The following is an 18,507-nucleotide window of genomic DNA, read 5'->3' as shown; positions in this document are numbered from 1 at the left end:
CAGATGATAGCAGGGCTCGGCAGACCTGGGAAAGGGATGGTACACATACAAGCATGCACAGACAAAGATGGATACACACACACACACACACACACACACACACACACACACACACACACTTCAGTACGTTCAGCTACCATCCTGCTGGCTGAAGAGGAAGACAGACGGAAGTATAGCCTAGATGTTAAAAAGAGAGCAGCTGGCAAGCCATGAGGGTGCACTCATCCAAAGCTACCATCTTCAGAATGCCAGGCCTCTCTTCCTACCAGTCAGGAGCTGTAGGAGTTTCACCCTGTAGCTACTTGGACTGTGATCTGCCTAGGCCTGCCCTCCTTTTCTCAAACGCCCCCACCTCTTAGCCTCTTCCCCTGCCTGGCTAACCCTCAGGTAGGTGAGGACCCAGGAGGCTGAATGTCCTCTGTCCCTGCTGAGGGACATATTTCACAGACTGTCCCTCCACACATGAGACACAATGGTCTGTTTTTGAGGATTGGGAAGGTTTGGGGAACTGGAGGCAGGGAAAAGAGGCAGAGGGAAGGGAAGTGAGTTTCCAGGTCCCTCATTTTCTATAGTCCTACACCAATCCAAAGCACCCAAAGAAAGAACAACTGAAAAAACTGTAAAATTCACAATGCAATACAGAAAAGACTTGTTTAGTTTAGGTACCACTGGAAAACTCATTAAAAAATTAAGTAGCTTAAAATCTTTTGCTGGAATTTAAAAAAAAAAAAAAGAAAAGAAAAGAAAAGAAAAAAGGATAGTAAACAACAAATATAGCCCTTCCCCCAGACAGTCTACTTCTTTTTCTGGGGGCGCTGAGAAACTGGTGAAGGGCTACTTGGCTTCTTAGGTGACTCTGAGCTGTGAGAGGGTGCCATGGGGAGAAAGGTCCACCTCCTGTCTGCCCATGCCTCTGCTAAGCCACCTTTCTGGTGAACTGGGGCCCATCAGGAGCCGGGTTTTGCAGCATCTCACCCAGGCCCACCTTACAGCCTGCCTCTTGTTGCCACTGCTTTCTGTCTTCTTTCTAAGCTCCCAGAGAAGCCTCTCTTTAATCCAAACACTAAGGGGCAATGTTAACAGTTCCATCAGTGAGGAAAGATGGAAACAGATAGATTCCACCCTGAATGGCACATTCAGTTGGAGCAATACGGAATGTGGGGGTCTCTGGTTTTTTAATAGGACAAGGAAAAATTTGAAGAAGGCCAGGGCAGGCCAGCATCAACCCCTCAATCCCTTTTCATCCCTGGCTCCGAAAGGCCTTTCTACTTTGCTTCTCATAGTGTGCTTGGTCTTGGGCCTTTCCTCTTTCTTTCTTATTTGTGTCTCTTCCTTTTAGATTTTATAGGCACATGCAATATTTATGTGGCAGTGACCTTTCAAAGAAGTCTTAGAGATTGACTGTTTACATTTAGAAATTTTCTTGAAGGTCAACAAAGCCCTTTGTGCTTCTTTCAGGAAAGGCACTTGGTAAGAACCAAAGCAAACAACTGGGTAACTCAGAGCGGATCCCTTAGGAGAGTGGGGGAGGGGTAGCATTTGTTTTGTTGTTTCTTTTCCCTCCCCCAGTCCAGTACTAGAGCCAGCCCGACTTCCTGGCTTGGTCCAGAAGAGCTTGTGAGCCATTTGTGGCTAAATTCCAAGTCCTGTATTGGAGAGATCTCCACACTGGGAACTTTTGTGAGGAATATGTCAAAAATTGGAAACAATGAAAGCAACAATGAATGCCCCGCAGAGTCTCGTGCCAATACCTCTTACATTTGTTTCTTTGATCATGGAGGGTGGAGAAGGGTTATTACTTTGGCCAAATTTGACATGTTCCTCCTGGGGCTGGGGTACATCACTCAGTTTGTGACTATAATCCTGGCCACGGCAAGCCTTCTGAGAAGCCAGGGGTGTCTCTGGCTCCCCAGCATAGGCTGTGTAAGTGGCTCCACCAGCTGCTTACTGCTCTTTCTTTCCATTTTCGTGTATGAATTCCTTTGTAAAAACTTTGAGTTGGTGAGACCAAAGGTTTTATTGAGAACCAGAAAATCTTCTACTCATATTTTATCTCCATGGAATATGAAGCCTTTGCTATTGACTGTGGCAGTTCATCTGTTTTTTTGTTTTTGTATTTTTTCCCGGGGAGTCTAGGTTGCCCTACTTATACAATATCACACTAGCATCTACTTTGTGTAATACCTATTAAGATCATGGAAATAAAAGCTCCTGTCTTGGTATTTTATATTAATCAGTATTACTAACATTCTCTGTTTATGCCACAGAGGTCTCTGAATTCTTTATTTGAAAAACTGTTAATTCAAAGACCCCTGCCTGTTAGAGATGTGTATTGCAGCAATCCTCCATTAAGAATGAGCAAGGCTATAATGTAATTTTTTTTCCTGAATGAAAGTCACCATTCCACGGATTCCAGCACAGTAGTCAGGACTGAGTCCCCAGGACAGTGGCTACTGCATGCTGTGCTCATTGCTACCAACTCTGTGACACAGAAATGATAGGGAAAGAAACTCCCAGAACAATGGTTGTTGCATAGGAATCTTGAAGACATAGTATATGTGAAAGTCCCCAAAAGCCCACTGACTCTGAAATGTGCACCAATACCAGCCCCTTTCTCTCCTTCACCCTTGTAGTAGTATGAAGTAGGAAGAACTGAGTGTGGCATAACATTGAACACTATAATGCATTCAAACAAGCTAGCCAGAAGCTGGGATTTCAAAAGCATGGAGCCTCTACTCCCATCATCCCCAATCTAGCTCACATGAACTCACCTCTAGCATGTGCATTATTATTATTTTAAGTGGTAGAAATTCACACTTAACTGGTGAGCACTGGTTTGGCTTAAGAAAAAATATTTGAAAGTAAATATTTGGCATTTAAAGAACCTGAAAACTTCACCCACAAATAGGACTTTGTAACTGCAAATGTGTTTTGAAGACTTTAAAACAAAAGTCTAAAACATTAAGTGAAATAAAATAATATGAGGTGTGATAGTCTCCATAATTCCTTTCTACTTAATAAGCAAGGAGATGAGTTAGTTTGAGTCTGAAGACATTGTTTTTCCTTAAAGTCTTATTATGGAGGTCAAAAGAAAATACATAGACAGGAGTCTAATAGATTTGTTACATGCACATGTTCTGGATTGGAACAAGATGAAAAGGTAAGCATTTGGAAGCAAGACTTTTGAGCTGTTGGAATGAGTCTCTGCAGAAGGGCCTTGGACTGAGATGCTGGCTGTCCTGAGAGGAGAGCTTGGGGACCACAGTGCTGAATTTAGAATAGTAGCTGCATTCAGAGCAAGGCCAGTGACCCTGGGATCCTCACCATGACCTAAAGCAACCCCTATGTTGAAAGACGTGTAGGAAAAGCAACAAGAAAAGGGGTTGATTATCAGAGAGGGGAAGACTCAGGTGGACTACCATAAAATAGCTTCAAAGAGCACCAGGAAGAAAACCTTTCTATTAAAAGGAATTAAAAAAGTAACAAAGAGCATATGACATGTAATTTACCATCTTAATCATTCACAATTATATAGTATAGTATAACAGATTTCTATGTTTACATCATGTGCCATAAAACAGGTAGGTTTGTAAACAATGTTAGATCTCTATTCTCTCACTTTGGTTAAAAGAGCATAGAATTCCCTTCTTTGAATTTGAAGACTAGTTCACACTCTGAGCCCTGTGGGCCTGGCAGAGAGCCCTTCTGGCCAGACTGCTCCATTGTAAGGCTGTGGTCTGGCTTGCCCCACACTGGGGCAGATACAGCTGCTGAAAGGAAGCTTGAGCTGCTCCTGGCCAAGACAGAGGAGTTATAGGGTTAGTTTTATTTGTTTGTTTCTCTGTGTTTGCTGAACTCTGCCTGTGTCTCCTCTGGTGTCAAGTGGGAGGGTCGCAGTGGCTGGCTCTCCCCTGAATTGCGCCATTCACCCTACCTTGGGCTTGTATGCATTCAGCATGGACATCTCTACATTTTGTCCTCTAACAGGTTTTGGTTGCCTCTGGACTGGTGGTGATGACGACTTCTGGTTATTGCGGCAGACACAGATGAAGAAGAAGAGGAAGGCGATGGCCAGTGGAATGGCCACACTTGGCACCAGAATGTACAAGATTTCCATTTTATTCTTCTCTTTGGAATCTTTGGCATCTGGGTACAGAAAAAAAGGGCAAGAGTTAAACTTGTTAAAACAAAAATGTCTAATATTACATCGCAAAGTTTAACGATTTTTTTCTATACACACAAATTCACAGAGGGAAAAAAAAGAATCTAATACTTATTACGATTTGTTTCTATCAAAACCTCAACATAGTTTATTGAAGTTTAAAAGTTTAAAGTTCAAATGTTTGAAAATCACAGAGGGACATTATGAAGGTTTAGGATGCGTGAGGGAACCAGTGACGTTGCCCCTCTCCACCAGCAGACCTGCATTTCTCTCACACCTTAAAAGTTAAGTGACATGTGAATGTACTGTGTACATTGAAGCCTTAATGCAGACCACAGGGCGCTTCTCCACTGGTGGTCAGCCCAGGTCAACTGCCACAGCATGGTTCTCCTGAGTTCTACGATGCCTCAGCCTTGGGTGTTAGGGGCATGCAGGGCCAGGCCTGAACCTTCCAGGATCAACATTACTGTAGAATCCTGGTTTCAGAAGGCACTGCCTTAGGAATGTGGGGGCCTGTAGGCAGGCTGAGTTCAGGGTCTGGCAAGCTGTGCAACTCCAGCCAATCATTCAGCAATGTGGCCTCACTTTCTCTCATCTAGAAGGGAAGTAAATGTTCTGGAGGGTGTCTACAAGTCCTTCCAACACAGAAGCGCCGTATAACTTGACACTTTTTGAAACCCCAGAATTTGTCTTGAATGGTTTCATATGAACCCAGTAATTGTGAGTGCTAACACTTTGAAGTATAGTTTTGAAATCTTATACATCCATTTTACCATCTCTTGGCAAGGAATATAGTATGTATAGAAGGATATGAGGTATGCTTTTCTTTTTATTAATTTGAGCCTGACCAGTAAAGCCAAAAGCTTTGAGCATATGTCATCATCAATGAATTATTTGTCTGGTAAAATAAACACATGAATTATGGGATAGTAATTAGAGGGTTATGAAAATGGCATACCCTGACCACCAAGATCAGCTGTCTTTCTTTAACAAAACCCAAAGTGTGAACATTCTGAGTGACACAAAATTCAGAGATGCTTATTTACTCTACAGAAGAATCAACATGCTTCCATCCAGCTATCCTTCCACTCCTTCAGTGGGTCAACAAATGTGAGCCACTGTGGGCCAAGATCTGTTCTAGGAACTGGAGTGTAGAATAAATTGCTGCATGCCCCTGTTTTTAGGAATCTCACAGTCTTATAAGGAAATGGAGAAGCTGGTTACAATATGCTATAATGCTGATGCACAACTATCAATAGAATGAAAATGCAACCCGGAGTCCCTTTAAAGATGGAGGTCCCTCGGCATGCATAAGTGAAACTAGTCTTCACTTTCGCAACTTCTTTGAGATGCTTCCTTTAGGTGAGATGCACAGTACTCAGCCATATTTTGCCGCCTTCTCAAACACATTTGGTGTGTCACCTTAAGAAAGAGCCCCCAAAACTGGATGTTGAGAACACTCTGTGTGTTAACACTCCCAAGGGCTTGGGGAAGGGTTTACATTTGCTTATTGAGCTCAATAAAAAAAATTTTTTAAAAAATAGCATTTTTGCTATTTATTTTTCTACTGGTAAAAAGTTATGCTTGCTATCACCATTACTACTGGGTACTTTTCAAAATGAACTCACTTTTTGGTGACAACCAACTCCAGGGGAAAAGCAACATACATATCCCTATTTTTATAATGAGGAATCTGAAGGCCAGGGTAGCTGAGCCACTTGCTAGCCCGAGGACATGCAGCTGGCAGGTCAGAGGCTGGGTGTCTCCCAATCAGTTTTCCTCCAGGCCCCCAGCTCTAGCTGTGACCCTGTGCTACCTAGGGTTGAATGCTTGATCTTAGGTACCTCTCTTCTCATGGTGGGAGCTATGGGCTGCGGGAAACCTGCAAGGTAGGGGGTAGCACCAAAGTTTCCAGCTCTTCACTTTCCACTGTGATGTGTAAATAGCAAACCTGGGAACTGTGGGGGCTCACACAGACACTACAATCTCTCTAACAGTGATAGAAAAGAATCAGGCAAGTGGAAGAATGCACACCACACGCTCTAATGGGAGCACTCGTGCACACACATTGTGTGCACAGGTGAGAGACAATATGGCCCAGTAAAGGAAGCATACATTTGAAAGTCAGACACTTGTGAATTCTGCCTTTATCCTCTAGGTCAAGTTGAGCCAGTACTTAGCCGTGCCGAACAAACTCATATGCAAGATGCAAACCTCTGGATTCCATAGAGTTGCTGTAAACACAGTAGTATGGAAAGTACCTTTTCTAGTATCTGTTGCAACTCCGAGTTTTCCCTTAGAAGGGGATTCTGGGATAAACATTTGGAGCTGGAAAGTCCAAATAACCTTAAGCAAGACTTACCCTCTCTGATCTCTACCTTTCCCTGTATTCAACCTGAATAATAATAGCCAGTCTCCCAGTCTTATTTGGTTCATGTGTGACTCAAGTGGGATCAGGTTCATGAAAGAACCCTGGATAATTGAAAATTGCTAGTCAGTTGTTGGATGCTGTATTATTAGCATTATAGAATTTCTCGGTATGAGCAGGCTATCCTTGCTGTTATTCTTGGATTTTTCCAGTAAAATCATTATGAGCGTAACGATTACAAAAGGAATGAGGCTAGTTTACTACTAATGTAACGCTCGTTATTTTTCCAACCCAGAGTTTTAGCAACAAGAGAAAGTAGGGTCTCACCTGTCTGCCAACAAAGGAGTCTATTCTACATTTATTCCCTTTCAAATTATACACGGAAGGAAGGCCTTTTATTGTAAATGGGCGGTCTGGGAAAAATGCTCCTGTGGGTCTGTTGGAGAATAAACTTCAAGTGGCTAAATCCTTTTAACACACCCACACTTGGCTCCTCTGCTTATGCAGGATGGTGGGGGCACAGCAGGCAGAATCCCCTTGCCAAGGGCAACAGTCCCAAGGGACAGTAGGTGGTCATGTTGGGAGAAGACAAGCTCAGGGTATCCCAACACTTTGAGGCCATTCCTCTCCCATGCCACTGTCTGCTCTTGGTTAGAAGAGGGGGGTCCCATCTTCTGACACAGCAGCAGCAGGAGCAACAACTACAACAAGAAGAAGTCTTAAAAAAAAGAAAGATGCTCCATAGAACAACAACCAGCCTTTATGAGAAATTATAAAACTAAATACTGCCTGGCCGTTAAATTAAAAAAAAAATCATGTGGTGTGTGTGTGTGGGGGGGTGTATTTGTGCCACAGCATGTCTGAGGAGTCAGCAAATATGAGGAAGTTGATCCCTTTTCCTTCTACCACATGGATCCTGGGACTCAAAATCAGGTCCTTAGGCTTGACTGCCTGTACCCACTGATCCCTCTCACCTGCCCCTGTCTGGCTATTAATGGTTTACACATTTCACTCCTCATTTTAACCTGGCACTTTGGCACGATCTCAATTTACATGCAGAGAGCTTGAAGCTGAGAGAGGATAAACTATTTGCCAAAGCTAGGCAGTAGCAGTGTCCTCTGCCACCAACACGGCCACGCTTCCTAAATCAAGTCACAAACAGTTACCCACAGTATGGGATGGGATGCTTTTCATCATTGTGGATTCCAAGATTCCTTTTCAATGAGGAGTCCTATCTGTGGGGCTCAATCTCAGCACGGACACACACATCACACTGGAACAAGGGCCATTGTTCTTACTATTCACTTTGAAAAGGTATCAGAACCTCAAATTCCCTGCCAAGAAACTGGTTGAGATTTTTAGTACATTGGGACAACTTTGAAAGTTAAATGCACTTGTTAGTTACATCACGTCGAGTACTTGGGATTTGGGGAAGCAACAATGCAGTAAAGATCACACGATCAATTTCCTTCTGAAAATCAACAGCTTGGTATCACACACCCTAAATCCTATTCTATTTTTATAATGCTATTCAATACTTTGATTAGTGACTAAATACAATTGGGAAAATACTCTTTCTTGCCCTGGGGCTTAAAGCGAGGAAAGTATGATTCATTTAAGAGGGACTTTAATAAGTGGAATTATCACCTGAGGTGTTCCTCTTGAGTTCAAACAAAACATGCTGATTTTAAACAGCAAAAGTGGGACGACCTGACAGAACCTTAGAATGCAAAGGAAATGAAACAAGTCTTAAGACATCTGAGAAAGATGTAAAAAAAAAAAAAAAAACCACGGAAAAGAGGAATCCCTGCCACTTATCTGAAAACCATAGAACAAGCGGGTCTGTAGCATGCAGACAGCAGCACTGGTGATATTTTAATAGAGGTCCAGGGAGGAAGAATCGTAATTAGGTCTTCAGTTGGCAGATGTGCCCAGAATTTAAGGCCCTGACTTGAGGCTAGAAACACCCAGAACACACTGTTTATTTTCAGATGAATCCTGTGCTTAAAAGTGAATCAACGTCATCATCCTGTCCATGATGAAGTTGATTCCTCTGCAGTGTCTTGTTACACTAAGGGTACACAGCACACTTGTGAGCAGCAGGGGAAAATCTTAGAATCTGTACACATTTACTAAAGCTAAACTCAGGACTCCCTTCTCTTTCTCAGGGAAAGGGAAAAAAAGGGGCAATCTTTCTTAATAAGGAAAAGATTTTTAATATTAAAAATACAAAGAATTAAACTGACCATGTTTAAGCATATAGCTTAATGACACTAAATATATTTATACTATCAGGCAAACGGTATAGAGAACTTTTTCATCTTGCAAAATTAAAACTTCTATCCATTTCTATTGCTCGCTCCAACCCCACTCTAACAATTACCATTCTACTTTCTATTTTGACAAATTTGACCATTTTTGAGTCCCATGAAAGTGGAATCACACAGCATTTATTTTTGTGACAATCTTATCTTTGAATGTCCTCATGGTTATCATATTGTATTATATGACAGAATTTCCTTCTTTTTAAAACCGAACAATATTCTACAGCATGTATGTTCCCTCAGTTTGTCTTAGTTGGGGTTTCTGTTGCTATGATAAAACATCAGGACCAAAAGCATTGAAGAGGAAAGGGTTGATTTCACTTACAGCCTATAGACCTCCATCCAGGGAAGTCAGGGCAGGAACTGATGCAGAGGCCATGGGAGAACACTGCTTACTGGCTTTCTCATGACTTTCTCAGACTGCTTTCTTGCAGCATCTAGGACCACTAGCCTAGGGATGGCACCACCCACAGTGAGCTGGTCCCTCCCACATCAACCATTTACCACCAATGAAGAAGACACTCTCTACAGGTCTATCTGTATTAATTCTCATTTGAGGTTTCTTCCTCCCAAATGACTCTAATTTGTGTCAAGTTGACATAAAACTAGCCAAAAACCCATTCATTCACAAGTATTTGGGTTGCTATAGTGAACATGAATGCTTAAATATCTCTTCAAGATCCTGCCTTCGATTCTTTTAGATAAATACCCAAAAATGAGACTGGTGGATTATATGTGGGTTCCACTTTTACTTCTTTACTTTTAGTAGACCAATTTGAGAGTGGTAAATCCAATACATCCAAACTTCAGCGAAATATTTGACCAAGAATCTTGTCTGATGCATGACATCCTTATGGGTGGTATGGAGAGTGGGATGGTAGCAGCATTGGTGGGTTTATAATTTGCCATATACTTTTGCCTGATATTGTTAAACAGCAAATCAAAATGAAATTATAGGAGGCTACACTTTAGAGAAACTGCCTGATTCACTTCATCAGTGATGACTTCCTTATCCTTCTTGGAGAGGGCCAACCCTAGGACAAATCAGCAGCTGAAATTTATAGATAAATAAATTTATCTATAGTTTGCATTCTAGCTGAAGAAAGAGCTTGCTCATAAAATCTATGATTTACAAAGTTCAAACAGGTAGTGATGTAACTCACTCCCTTCCCTTTGAAGGCAAATTCAGGGTTCAAGTGGAGCACACACAGTATGATGAAAATGCCCTAAAGACATCATATATGGACTTCCAGCCAGCCACATAGCAGCTTCCAGTGCCAATACTGGGAAATAACCAAACACAACATGGACTACTCAGCTTACACTGGTTACAAAACACGAAGTGATATATTCTACTCTAAAGAGGTGTCTTCTAATTTGAAAGAACAAGAACCATCCAGAAGGAAGAGAATAGGTAAGGAAAAGGAGCCAAGGAGAAAGGCAAATTAGGATAAGACATTTTGAATCTGTAGGGCTGGGGGTGGGACCAGGGCCTGTGTATACTTGCCAAGTACTCCAACTTTGCACCGTACCCTCAACTCATCAGTTTTGGCTTCTGTGTTACAGAAGCGAACCTGGGAATGCTGGAAACCATTTCACTTCAGAGGAGAGCAAGTGCTCCATCCCTGGTGAGTCTCATGGGTCCTCCCAAGGTTCTCTGATTTTATAAACTTGAGTCAACACAACTAAGTTGGGGCCCTAGAAAACTCTTGACGCTTACAAAGCAATGTCAAGTCAATGAATCCTGAGTGTCCTTACAGCCAGATCCTAGTCTTTTTCTGTTTAGTTTACTGCCAAAGCTGACTTCCATGGGCATTATCAATGGGAGCCCCTGATCTCTCTCTTCCAACAGCAGTGGGTGGATGCAGGGAAAGCATGTGGGAGACCAGTTTCTTCCTTTCCTGTCCTTGTTAACACACCCATTTAAACAATCATCCAAACTCTCCACCTTCTGTTTGTGCCATTTGTTTCCTGCCAGAGGCATGAATGGCTGCTATCAAGTCAATAGTAACCACCATTGTGGACTATCAAAATTCTGTCATCAAAGAGAGGCAATAAGCAGTTTATATTGGCATGGGCCTGAAGAGTGATGAGTTTTCCAAAGTTTATTTCAAGAGCAGCTAGCTATACAGTGGGTCAATAATTGGGCATTTCATTGCTATGGTTAAAATTCAACAATAGACTGCTTATGCGGAAGAACTTAGTTCAGTTCCTAGCACCTGTGTGGGGTGGCTCACAACCATCTATAACTCCAGCTTCAGGGAATCTGATGTGGAATCCCCTAGACCCCATGGACACTTACACATTACATATACAGATCCATATACATGCATAGATTTACCTATAATTAAAAAATTAAAACTAGTGCCTTCTTCAGCAGCACATATACTAAAATTAGATGGACACAGAGAAGATTAGCATGGCCCCTGCACAAGGATGGCATGCACATTCGTAAAGCATTCCATATTTAAAACAAAACAAAATAAAACAACAACAACAAAAAAAAAAAAACCCAAAAATAAAAACAAAAGCAACAAAAAACTAATCTTAAACTAAACCACCATTACCACTACCAACAACAAAAAACACCTTGAAAGCACATTATTTTATGGCTAAAAATATAGCATGGCTGAGCAGTATATTTTGGTTTACTAATGTTCATTTCTTTGTTGCAAATACATAAAGACTAGAAACTAAAGTACATTTTAGAAATCTGTAGTACAAAAATAGTTCTAGAACTCTGCAGACTACAAAAGGTTCGTCTCCATCCCTTGCCACCATCCGGCTCTCTGTAATGTTCAATTTTGGTTTAAAGAAATGGCTGAATGACAAATTGCCTCGCAACAGGTCTTCTGTAAAATACGGGAGAAGGCTGCTGACAGAGCGAGTTAAAAACTGCAGTGTTCGCAATCTGGAAAACATCTGCCCTGCCCAGAGCGGTAAACTACCATACTGCCGAAAATGGTCTGTGACAAAGCAGAACCCAAGAGGGTGTTTGGGAAGTGACGGGACAAGTCAAGGCTATTCAGGTACAGAACCCACCAATGTGCCCTTTGGCAAATTGTTGCAAGCCGAGGTGCCGGAGGACAAACAAAAGCCACGGGCCAGCTATAACCACTCCAAACAGAGCCACGTGGGCATTAGCAAAAGCCGTACTGCCGCTTAGAAGCTGAGCTGCTTTGGTAGAGGAGAGACCTTTACACAGGAGACATAGGTAACACACTGCACGTTTGCTACAGCAAAATAAAGGGGTGAGGTAGGAACCTGAAAACAATAACACAAGCGGGGTTCTTCTCCTCCCACACCACTCCCCCAAACATCGACCTCTACCAACCTGAGGCAATAGAGGGACCCAACCAGTGGACAATGGAGAAAGAAGTGAGGTAACATATAGAAGCTCTCAGAGGTCGGAGACCCCCGAGTTGAGCAGAAAAGCAGCCACGAGGGCAACAATGACTTGGTGAAACCAGCTGTGTCCAGGTGTGCCAGTGGGGGAGGACATGGACAACATGTGACCTTTTCAGTTCAGTTTCTGACGAGTTCCCACCTCACCCAAAGCTGGTGGCATGAAGGGTGGCCAAGGGCTAGGAGTGAGACACAAAACCGTTGAACTCTGCTGGCAGACTCTACGGAGGACAGCCAGCTTTGACAACTGGACACTTCAGGGGAACAGAGATGGGACTCGTGGGGAGAGGGCAAAGGTCATGTGAGGGCACTTTATACCTCTAGGCTCTTTCTCACATCCTTGGAGTTGTGAATAAGGAAATTAATGGGCAGTACCCCAACGCACAGAGATCAGGATGATGAAAGAGTGAAGGAGAATTTTAAGAGAGTGATCATTCCTCCAAAAAAAAAGCCTGAGTTTGTCCTTGAAAAAGGTTTGGCATGATGGGAGGGCAGGAGGAGTCTACTGACCTGCTTTTGTCTTGGCAGGAGGAAAACAAATACCTCCTTTAGCTTCTCCATCATTAAAATGAAGATGGTCCCTGATCTTGTGGTTACTGAGAGAATGAAATTAATCAACGCAACATATTTTATTGAGTATCAGCTGAGTCTTAGATCCAATACTGGTGTAAGAATCTAGCAAGGTAGTGGTCATCCTGATAGTACCAAGCACACATCATTAGCCTGCAAAGATGGCCGACACAGTGATGGGACCCGCCTACCAGGGCTCAATGTGGTTCTGCCCTTCTCATTTGATCCCCTCACTAGATGGTATGTTTCCATAGGGTGTTGTCTAACTCATTCACAGTCTGAAGCCTAGAAGCTCAAGGCACACTGGTTTCAGTGAGTGACAGTCTTTCTCAGGTGAGAAATCCCTGGGATATGAACGATAAACAGGAGGAATGAGAGGCGAGGCCTTGCTCGTACTTTTTGTCCTTAAAAAAAGGAAAAAACCAAAGCTTCCTCTAAGACTCCTCTATGCTCAAGCACCTAATCCTGCCCAGGCAACTCCCAGAATTCTAAGTAGCTGTACTAGGCTGAACTTAATTTTATATTCTATTCTAGAGTGAAAATTCACAGCTAAAACAATTGTCAGCAAACTTGGAGTGTGAGTATTTTAGAAAGCATAACCAATGCCAGTATTTTCTGCTTAAAACTCACACTATTTCTTTTAGAATGACTGAGTCAAAACTAAAACAAAAATTGTTGGTTGGAAAATGAGAAATCCCATGATAATTTTGAAATTCCCTTAGCTTTGACCAAACTAGAGAATGCAAGAACATTCCCTTGAAATTCTATCCTATTGAGATGGAGAAGGAAAATGACTCATTTCAAATCTGCCCCACACCATACAGCTCATTGCAGGATGAAGTTACTACAATTTTTTCGTGTGTGTGTGTGTGTGTGTGTGTGTGTGTGTGTGTGTGTGTGTGTGTACACATACCATGGCATGTATGTGGAGGTCAGAGAGCAACTTGCAGGAGTTCTTCCACCATGTGAGTGCCAGGAATGGAAACTGTGGCAAGAGCCTTTCCCCCTCTGAGATGCCTTGTGAGCCCAAGAGTTCTTAAAAGCTGTCTGTCTGTCTGTCTATCTATCTCTACATATGCTCACATGTGTAAACCACAGAGCTTAGAAGGCTGACTGTAGGTTGATACCTGGGTCTACTTCGTTTTAGCTATGTGACCTTGGATAAGGTATTAAACATCTCTGAATCTCAGCTTTCTTATGTGTGAAAAAAAAAAAAAAAAAACCCTCCCTACTCAGAGGTTATAGAATTACTTACTATGTTTTTGGGCTTATTCTAATGACAACAAATGGCTAATGTATTACTATTTAATATTGTTATTCTATAGTCTGCAATTATACAGTATAAAGAAAGGTTCTTTATTCTGGCACTGGCATTGTTAATATCATTCTTTACATGGCTATTCTGGGTATCTTAGGGCATCTAATAGCATCCCTGGCCTCTGCCTAATATATGCCAGTAACATCCTGCACCCATGACCATAATAATAACCAAAACACTTGCAGCCTTTGCCAAGTGTTCCTGGGTGGCAAACTTGTCCCTGGTTGAGGAACAGTGGTGCAGAACAGAGATCAATGGTCCTAGATGAAGGAGACTTGCTTTCTGTTAACAATTGGGTGAACTTGGGTGGGTCCTTTCACTGTTCTGAGCCCTGGTTCCTCAGAGGGTAAAATAGAACTGGAGTGCTGTGTGGTAGGTCAGCCACAGAGGGCTTGCCTAGCATGTCTGAGGCCCTGGGTTCCATCCTGAGGCACAAGAAAAGTAAATGAGACAGAGTGGGAGGGAAGGGTGCTGGAGAATTCTCCTTTGTCTTTTATGCTGTTTTGTGAGGAAGAAACAAAAGCATTTTGGGTGCACTATAGCAGTTGCAAAGTAGGGTTCCATTGTGAGCACTCTCTTAGAGGCAGGCTGCTCAGGGGCTTCTGAGAAGCCTTGGTATTTGCTGGCTTTCTTCTGACTTCCACACTAGGGACCCACTGCCTCTCAGCAGCTTTTTATTGGTCACATGTCAAGGATTCCCTGTTCTTTTAATCAGTGCATATGTGGCTTAGCTTGAAGAGTTCAAGAGGTACTGTGTTCTTTTAAAATTAAAAACAACAACAAAAAAAAAAACCCACAAAAACAAAAACAAAAAATCCTAAGTAGCAAAAACTGTCTACGTCTAGATTTAATGTTCATCTAAATATACTGTTTATATGACAAGAATTAACCAGTATCAAAAATTGTGACTAAGCTATCTGCAAGTTGATATCAAGAAAGAAATACTCTGGGTGGTAGTGGTGCACACCCTTAATCTCAGCACTTGGGGTTGGAAGCAGGTGGATTTCTGTGAGTTCAAGTCCAGCCTGGTCTACAGAGTGAGTTCCAGGACAGCCAGGGCTACACAGAGAAACTCTGTCTCAAAAAAACATAAAGAAAAAAAAAGAAATACACTGTGCCCTTCCAGCAACACTAACTAATGCCTGCTGTGGATGATTCATTGGTAAATAAAACACTGATTAGTCAGTAGCCAGACAGGAAGTATAGGTGGGACAAAGAGAGAGGAGAATAGAGAGAACAGGAAAGCAAGGAGGGACACTGCCAGCGGCCGCCAGGACAAGGAAGGTACCAGTAAGCCACGAGCCACGTGGCAAAGTATAAATTAATAGAAATGGGCTGAATATAAGAGTAAGAGCTAGACAATGGTAGGCCTGAGCTAATGACCAAGCATTTTAAATAATATAAGCATCTGTGTGTTTATTTTATAAGTGGGTTGTTGGACTAACAGGGCTTGGTGGGACTGGAGAGAAGGTCTCCAGCTACAAGTGCCATGAAATAATGAGACACCACAATCAGCAAAGTCTAGAAGCAGCATGGTGGAGCCCAGAGATTGAGCCTCTTGTGGTTCTTGCATTTAAAATATATATTTGTCATAATACTTTCAGATTAGTGACAGAGGATGTCTGTCAGAACAGCACAACCTTCATGTTGTCAGAGCTGCAAGCTGGAGATAAGGGTTTCAGGTCCAGCTCTGTTAGTGTCTGGCTATGTGATATAGCTAAGTCCTTTGACCCTTCTGAACCTCAATGGCACACACCAAAACCACTTTCTCCATATCATGGTTATGAGCTTTAAGCAGGGATGAGGTCATTGAGCAGTAGGCACCCTAAAGGCACACAGTAGGTGCTCTACAGCTAGGGCAATCTGAGATATCATAATAGTACTTGAGTCCTTGAATTAAATCATAAACACATTTTGCAGTTTGGGGGCAAGTGAACAGCATTAGCTGGACGCTAAAGACCAGACATTCATGAGAGAACATCCGGGTTGGTTGTGCATGCTTAGAAGTTCCCAGCACTCATAAGATGAGGTAGGGGATCTCACGATTTCAAAGCCAGCCTGGACTGCATACCAAGACCCTATCTTAAAAACAGAAAAAGAATTCTTCTAAATGGTAAGGCATTATTCATCCAGATGGAACAAACGATGGATTTCTTATTAGCAGTGTTTGGTCCAGGTCCCACCAAAATTCTTTTTCTGTGATTTTCTTCCTCTGTGCAAAAGCCACCAAAGCCAAAAGCTCTGGATTCACGCTCGAGTTTTCTCTTATATCCCACATCTGACCTACCAATGACCCTATTATTGCTAGTTTCCAAATACACCCTGAACCTGCCCACAGGCCACTGCCTCCTCCGCCTTTCTTCCTGATGAAGTTGCTCTGTTTCAACATGTGGAGATGTCATCCTTCTGCTCAGAACACTAATGTTTGGCCCTGCTCTCAGCACCAGGCTTCCACCCCAGGAAGCCTCCAGCTCACCAGCCTGCTGGGTCTGTTACCTTTGGGACCTCGTCTATTCCTCCTCCTTGCTCTGGGACCTACTCCTTGGTCTTTTGGAGTGTGCTAGGCCACTCTCAGGGCCCTGCCTCTTCTCCTTCCCTGATAAGTGGATTTACAATTAATGGCTTGGAATCATCCATTCAGACAGCCAGCTCCTCGGGACGGTTATCTGTTTTCTAGGATCCACTCATTTTGTTTGGTCCTAATCTGCAGCTGTGGCTCTGGCTTTCTCAAGCAGTGACATCCCAGCTCACCCACTCATTCACTGGGAAGCCCGGTCCACCTGGACATAAAACTAGGACCATAAAGTTGAATCAGCTCCAAAACAGCTCCCAACTCTAGGTTTTTCTCACCGACATTTTCATCCTCTCTCTCACTCTATCATCATTCAGTAGAAGTGAACAAACTGACAGAAACTCCATTTTTCTTCCAGAAAGCTCTACCCTTCTGTACCGTTAGTAGAAGTGAACAAACTGACAGAAACTCCATTTTTCTTCCAGAAAGCTCTACCCTTCTGTACCGTTAGTAGTCAAGACAAAGACCACAGTGTAGTAGACTGCCCTGGGCGACTGAGCAATGACTGCAGATTCATCCTGCTTCATGGGTGATTTCAGTGAGACAGAAGAGCTGTCTCACCGCTTCCGAGGCACCTGCATGCCAAGAAGGTTCCTGTGTCTGTGGACATCCTGGGAAAACACCCTTCGCTACAGGAATGACTGTGATTGGCTATCTGACACGTGCCTCTGGAAAGCAGTCACCACAAGGCAAAGACTACAGTACTCCTTGAGAGGGGCCCTGGTGCCTGTAGAGACAGCCAGGCTTCTGTATGATGGAGATGGTCTGTAATCGAGAGCGCGATCAACCAAATTCACTCTCCTAGGCCTACCTATATTTGAAAGGTGGCAGAATACATTAGAGCCAGTGACTTTTAATTACCGCATGCTGGGATGTCACACAGGTCCGACTTAAAGTTTTCATCCAAGGTAAAGCACCAGGGAGCTTCCTTCTGGTTGCCAGGGTTGCGGCAGTAGGAGTGGCCTCCATTGAGCTCCGGAAAGCGCAGGGCCGTAAAGCTGTGTGTGTGGGGATACTGAGAATTCCACGGCTGGCACTGGCGTCCTGACTTGGTCACACTGACGGTTCCCCGGTAGTCCACACCTGTGCTATTGTAGCACTTGTGATCTAAAAAACATGAAAGAAAAGCCCAGACTGCTAGTCAGAAACAGAGGGGACTTGTCCTCCTTGGCAGCAGTTCGGGCATGAGGAAGGGCAGCCCAAGGACCCTGCTGTCCCAGGTCTCCCTGACATCGGGGAGGGGTGGGCCATTCTCCCAATTTGCTGGGCTTGGACTTGGCTTGCCTTGTATTCACATTCCTGGGAGGATTTAAGGCTTATGCTTGGGAAGAAAATGAGCCTGGCAGTGTTTTTTAATGGGGAATACCAAAGAAATGGGCGTGGGGCGGGACCTGGGCACATGAGGAATTTCTTATGGTTCATGAGTAAGTATCTCAAGGAAGATTCAAGGCAACCCTTTTCTTCCATTCCCACTGGAGGGGTTAGAAACTGTGTGATTAAAGAATCTAGGGGTAACTCACAGAACATGTCATTTAGAGGACTTGAGGGGTACAGTCTGTGTTTCAAGTAGAGTTGGGGCTGATTGCACTGTTGGAATGGGTTGCCTGCCTGTGGGAAAGCAGGCTCTGGTATATGGTCCTTCAGACCATATACACTATCAAATAACCACAACAATGGCATTAACTAACAAGAAAATTAATTCTAGATGAAAAGGAAATGGGCAATGGGACAGCTTACTGTCTGGAGTGGTCAGAGACTAGGGAAAAGGAACACACCTTCACAGGTATT

At 43.2% G+C, this 18,507-nt stretch overlaps 1 protein-coding gene and 1 non-coding gene across 2 annotated transcripts in view; one reads left to right on the top strand and one right to left on the bottom strand.

Annotated features, from left to right (window-relative positions):
• The window catches only part of Ror1 (receptor tyrosine kinase like orphan receptor 1), a 353,310-nt gene that overhangs the window by 12,264 nt on the left and 322,539 nt on the right, over nt 1-18,507 (bottom strand). The window contains exons 7-8 of the mRNA XM_036177333.1: nt 17,581-17,826; nt 3,935-4,146 (exon numbers count right to left, since the gene is read on the bottom strand). Of these exons, the coding sequence (XP_036033226.1) occupies nt 3,935-4,146; nt 17,581-17,826 (458 nt within the window). The remainder of the gene's footprint in view (nt 1-3,934; nt 4,147-17,580; nt 17,827-18,507) is intronic.
• On the top strand, nt 11,219-11,325 carry LOC118578936. Its single transcript, XR_004944324.1, has one exon. It is a non-coding gene; the product is annotated as a U6 spliceosomal RNA (small nuclear RNA).

Source organism: Onychomys torridus, chromosome 2, assembly GCF_903995425.1.
Source record: "Onychomys torridus chromosome 2, mOncTor1.1, whole genome shotgun sequence".
NCBI lineage: Eukaryota > Metazoa > Chordata > Mammalia > Rodentia > Cricetidae > Onychomys > Onychomys torridus.
This window is presented reverse-complemented; position numbering and strand designations above follow the sequence as displayed.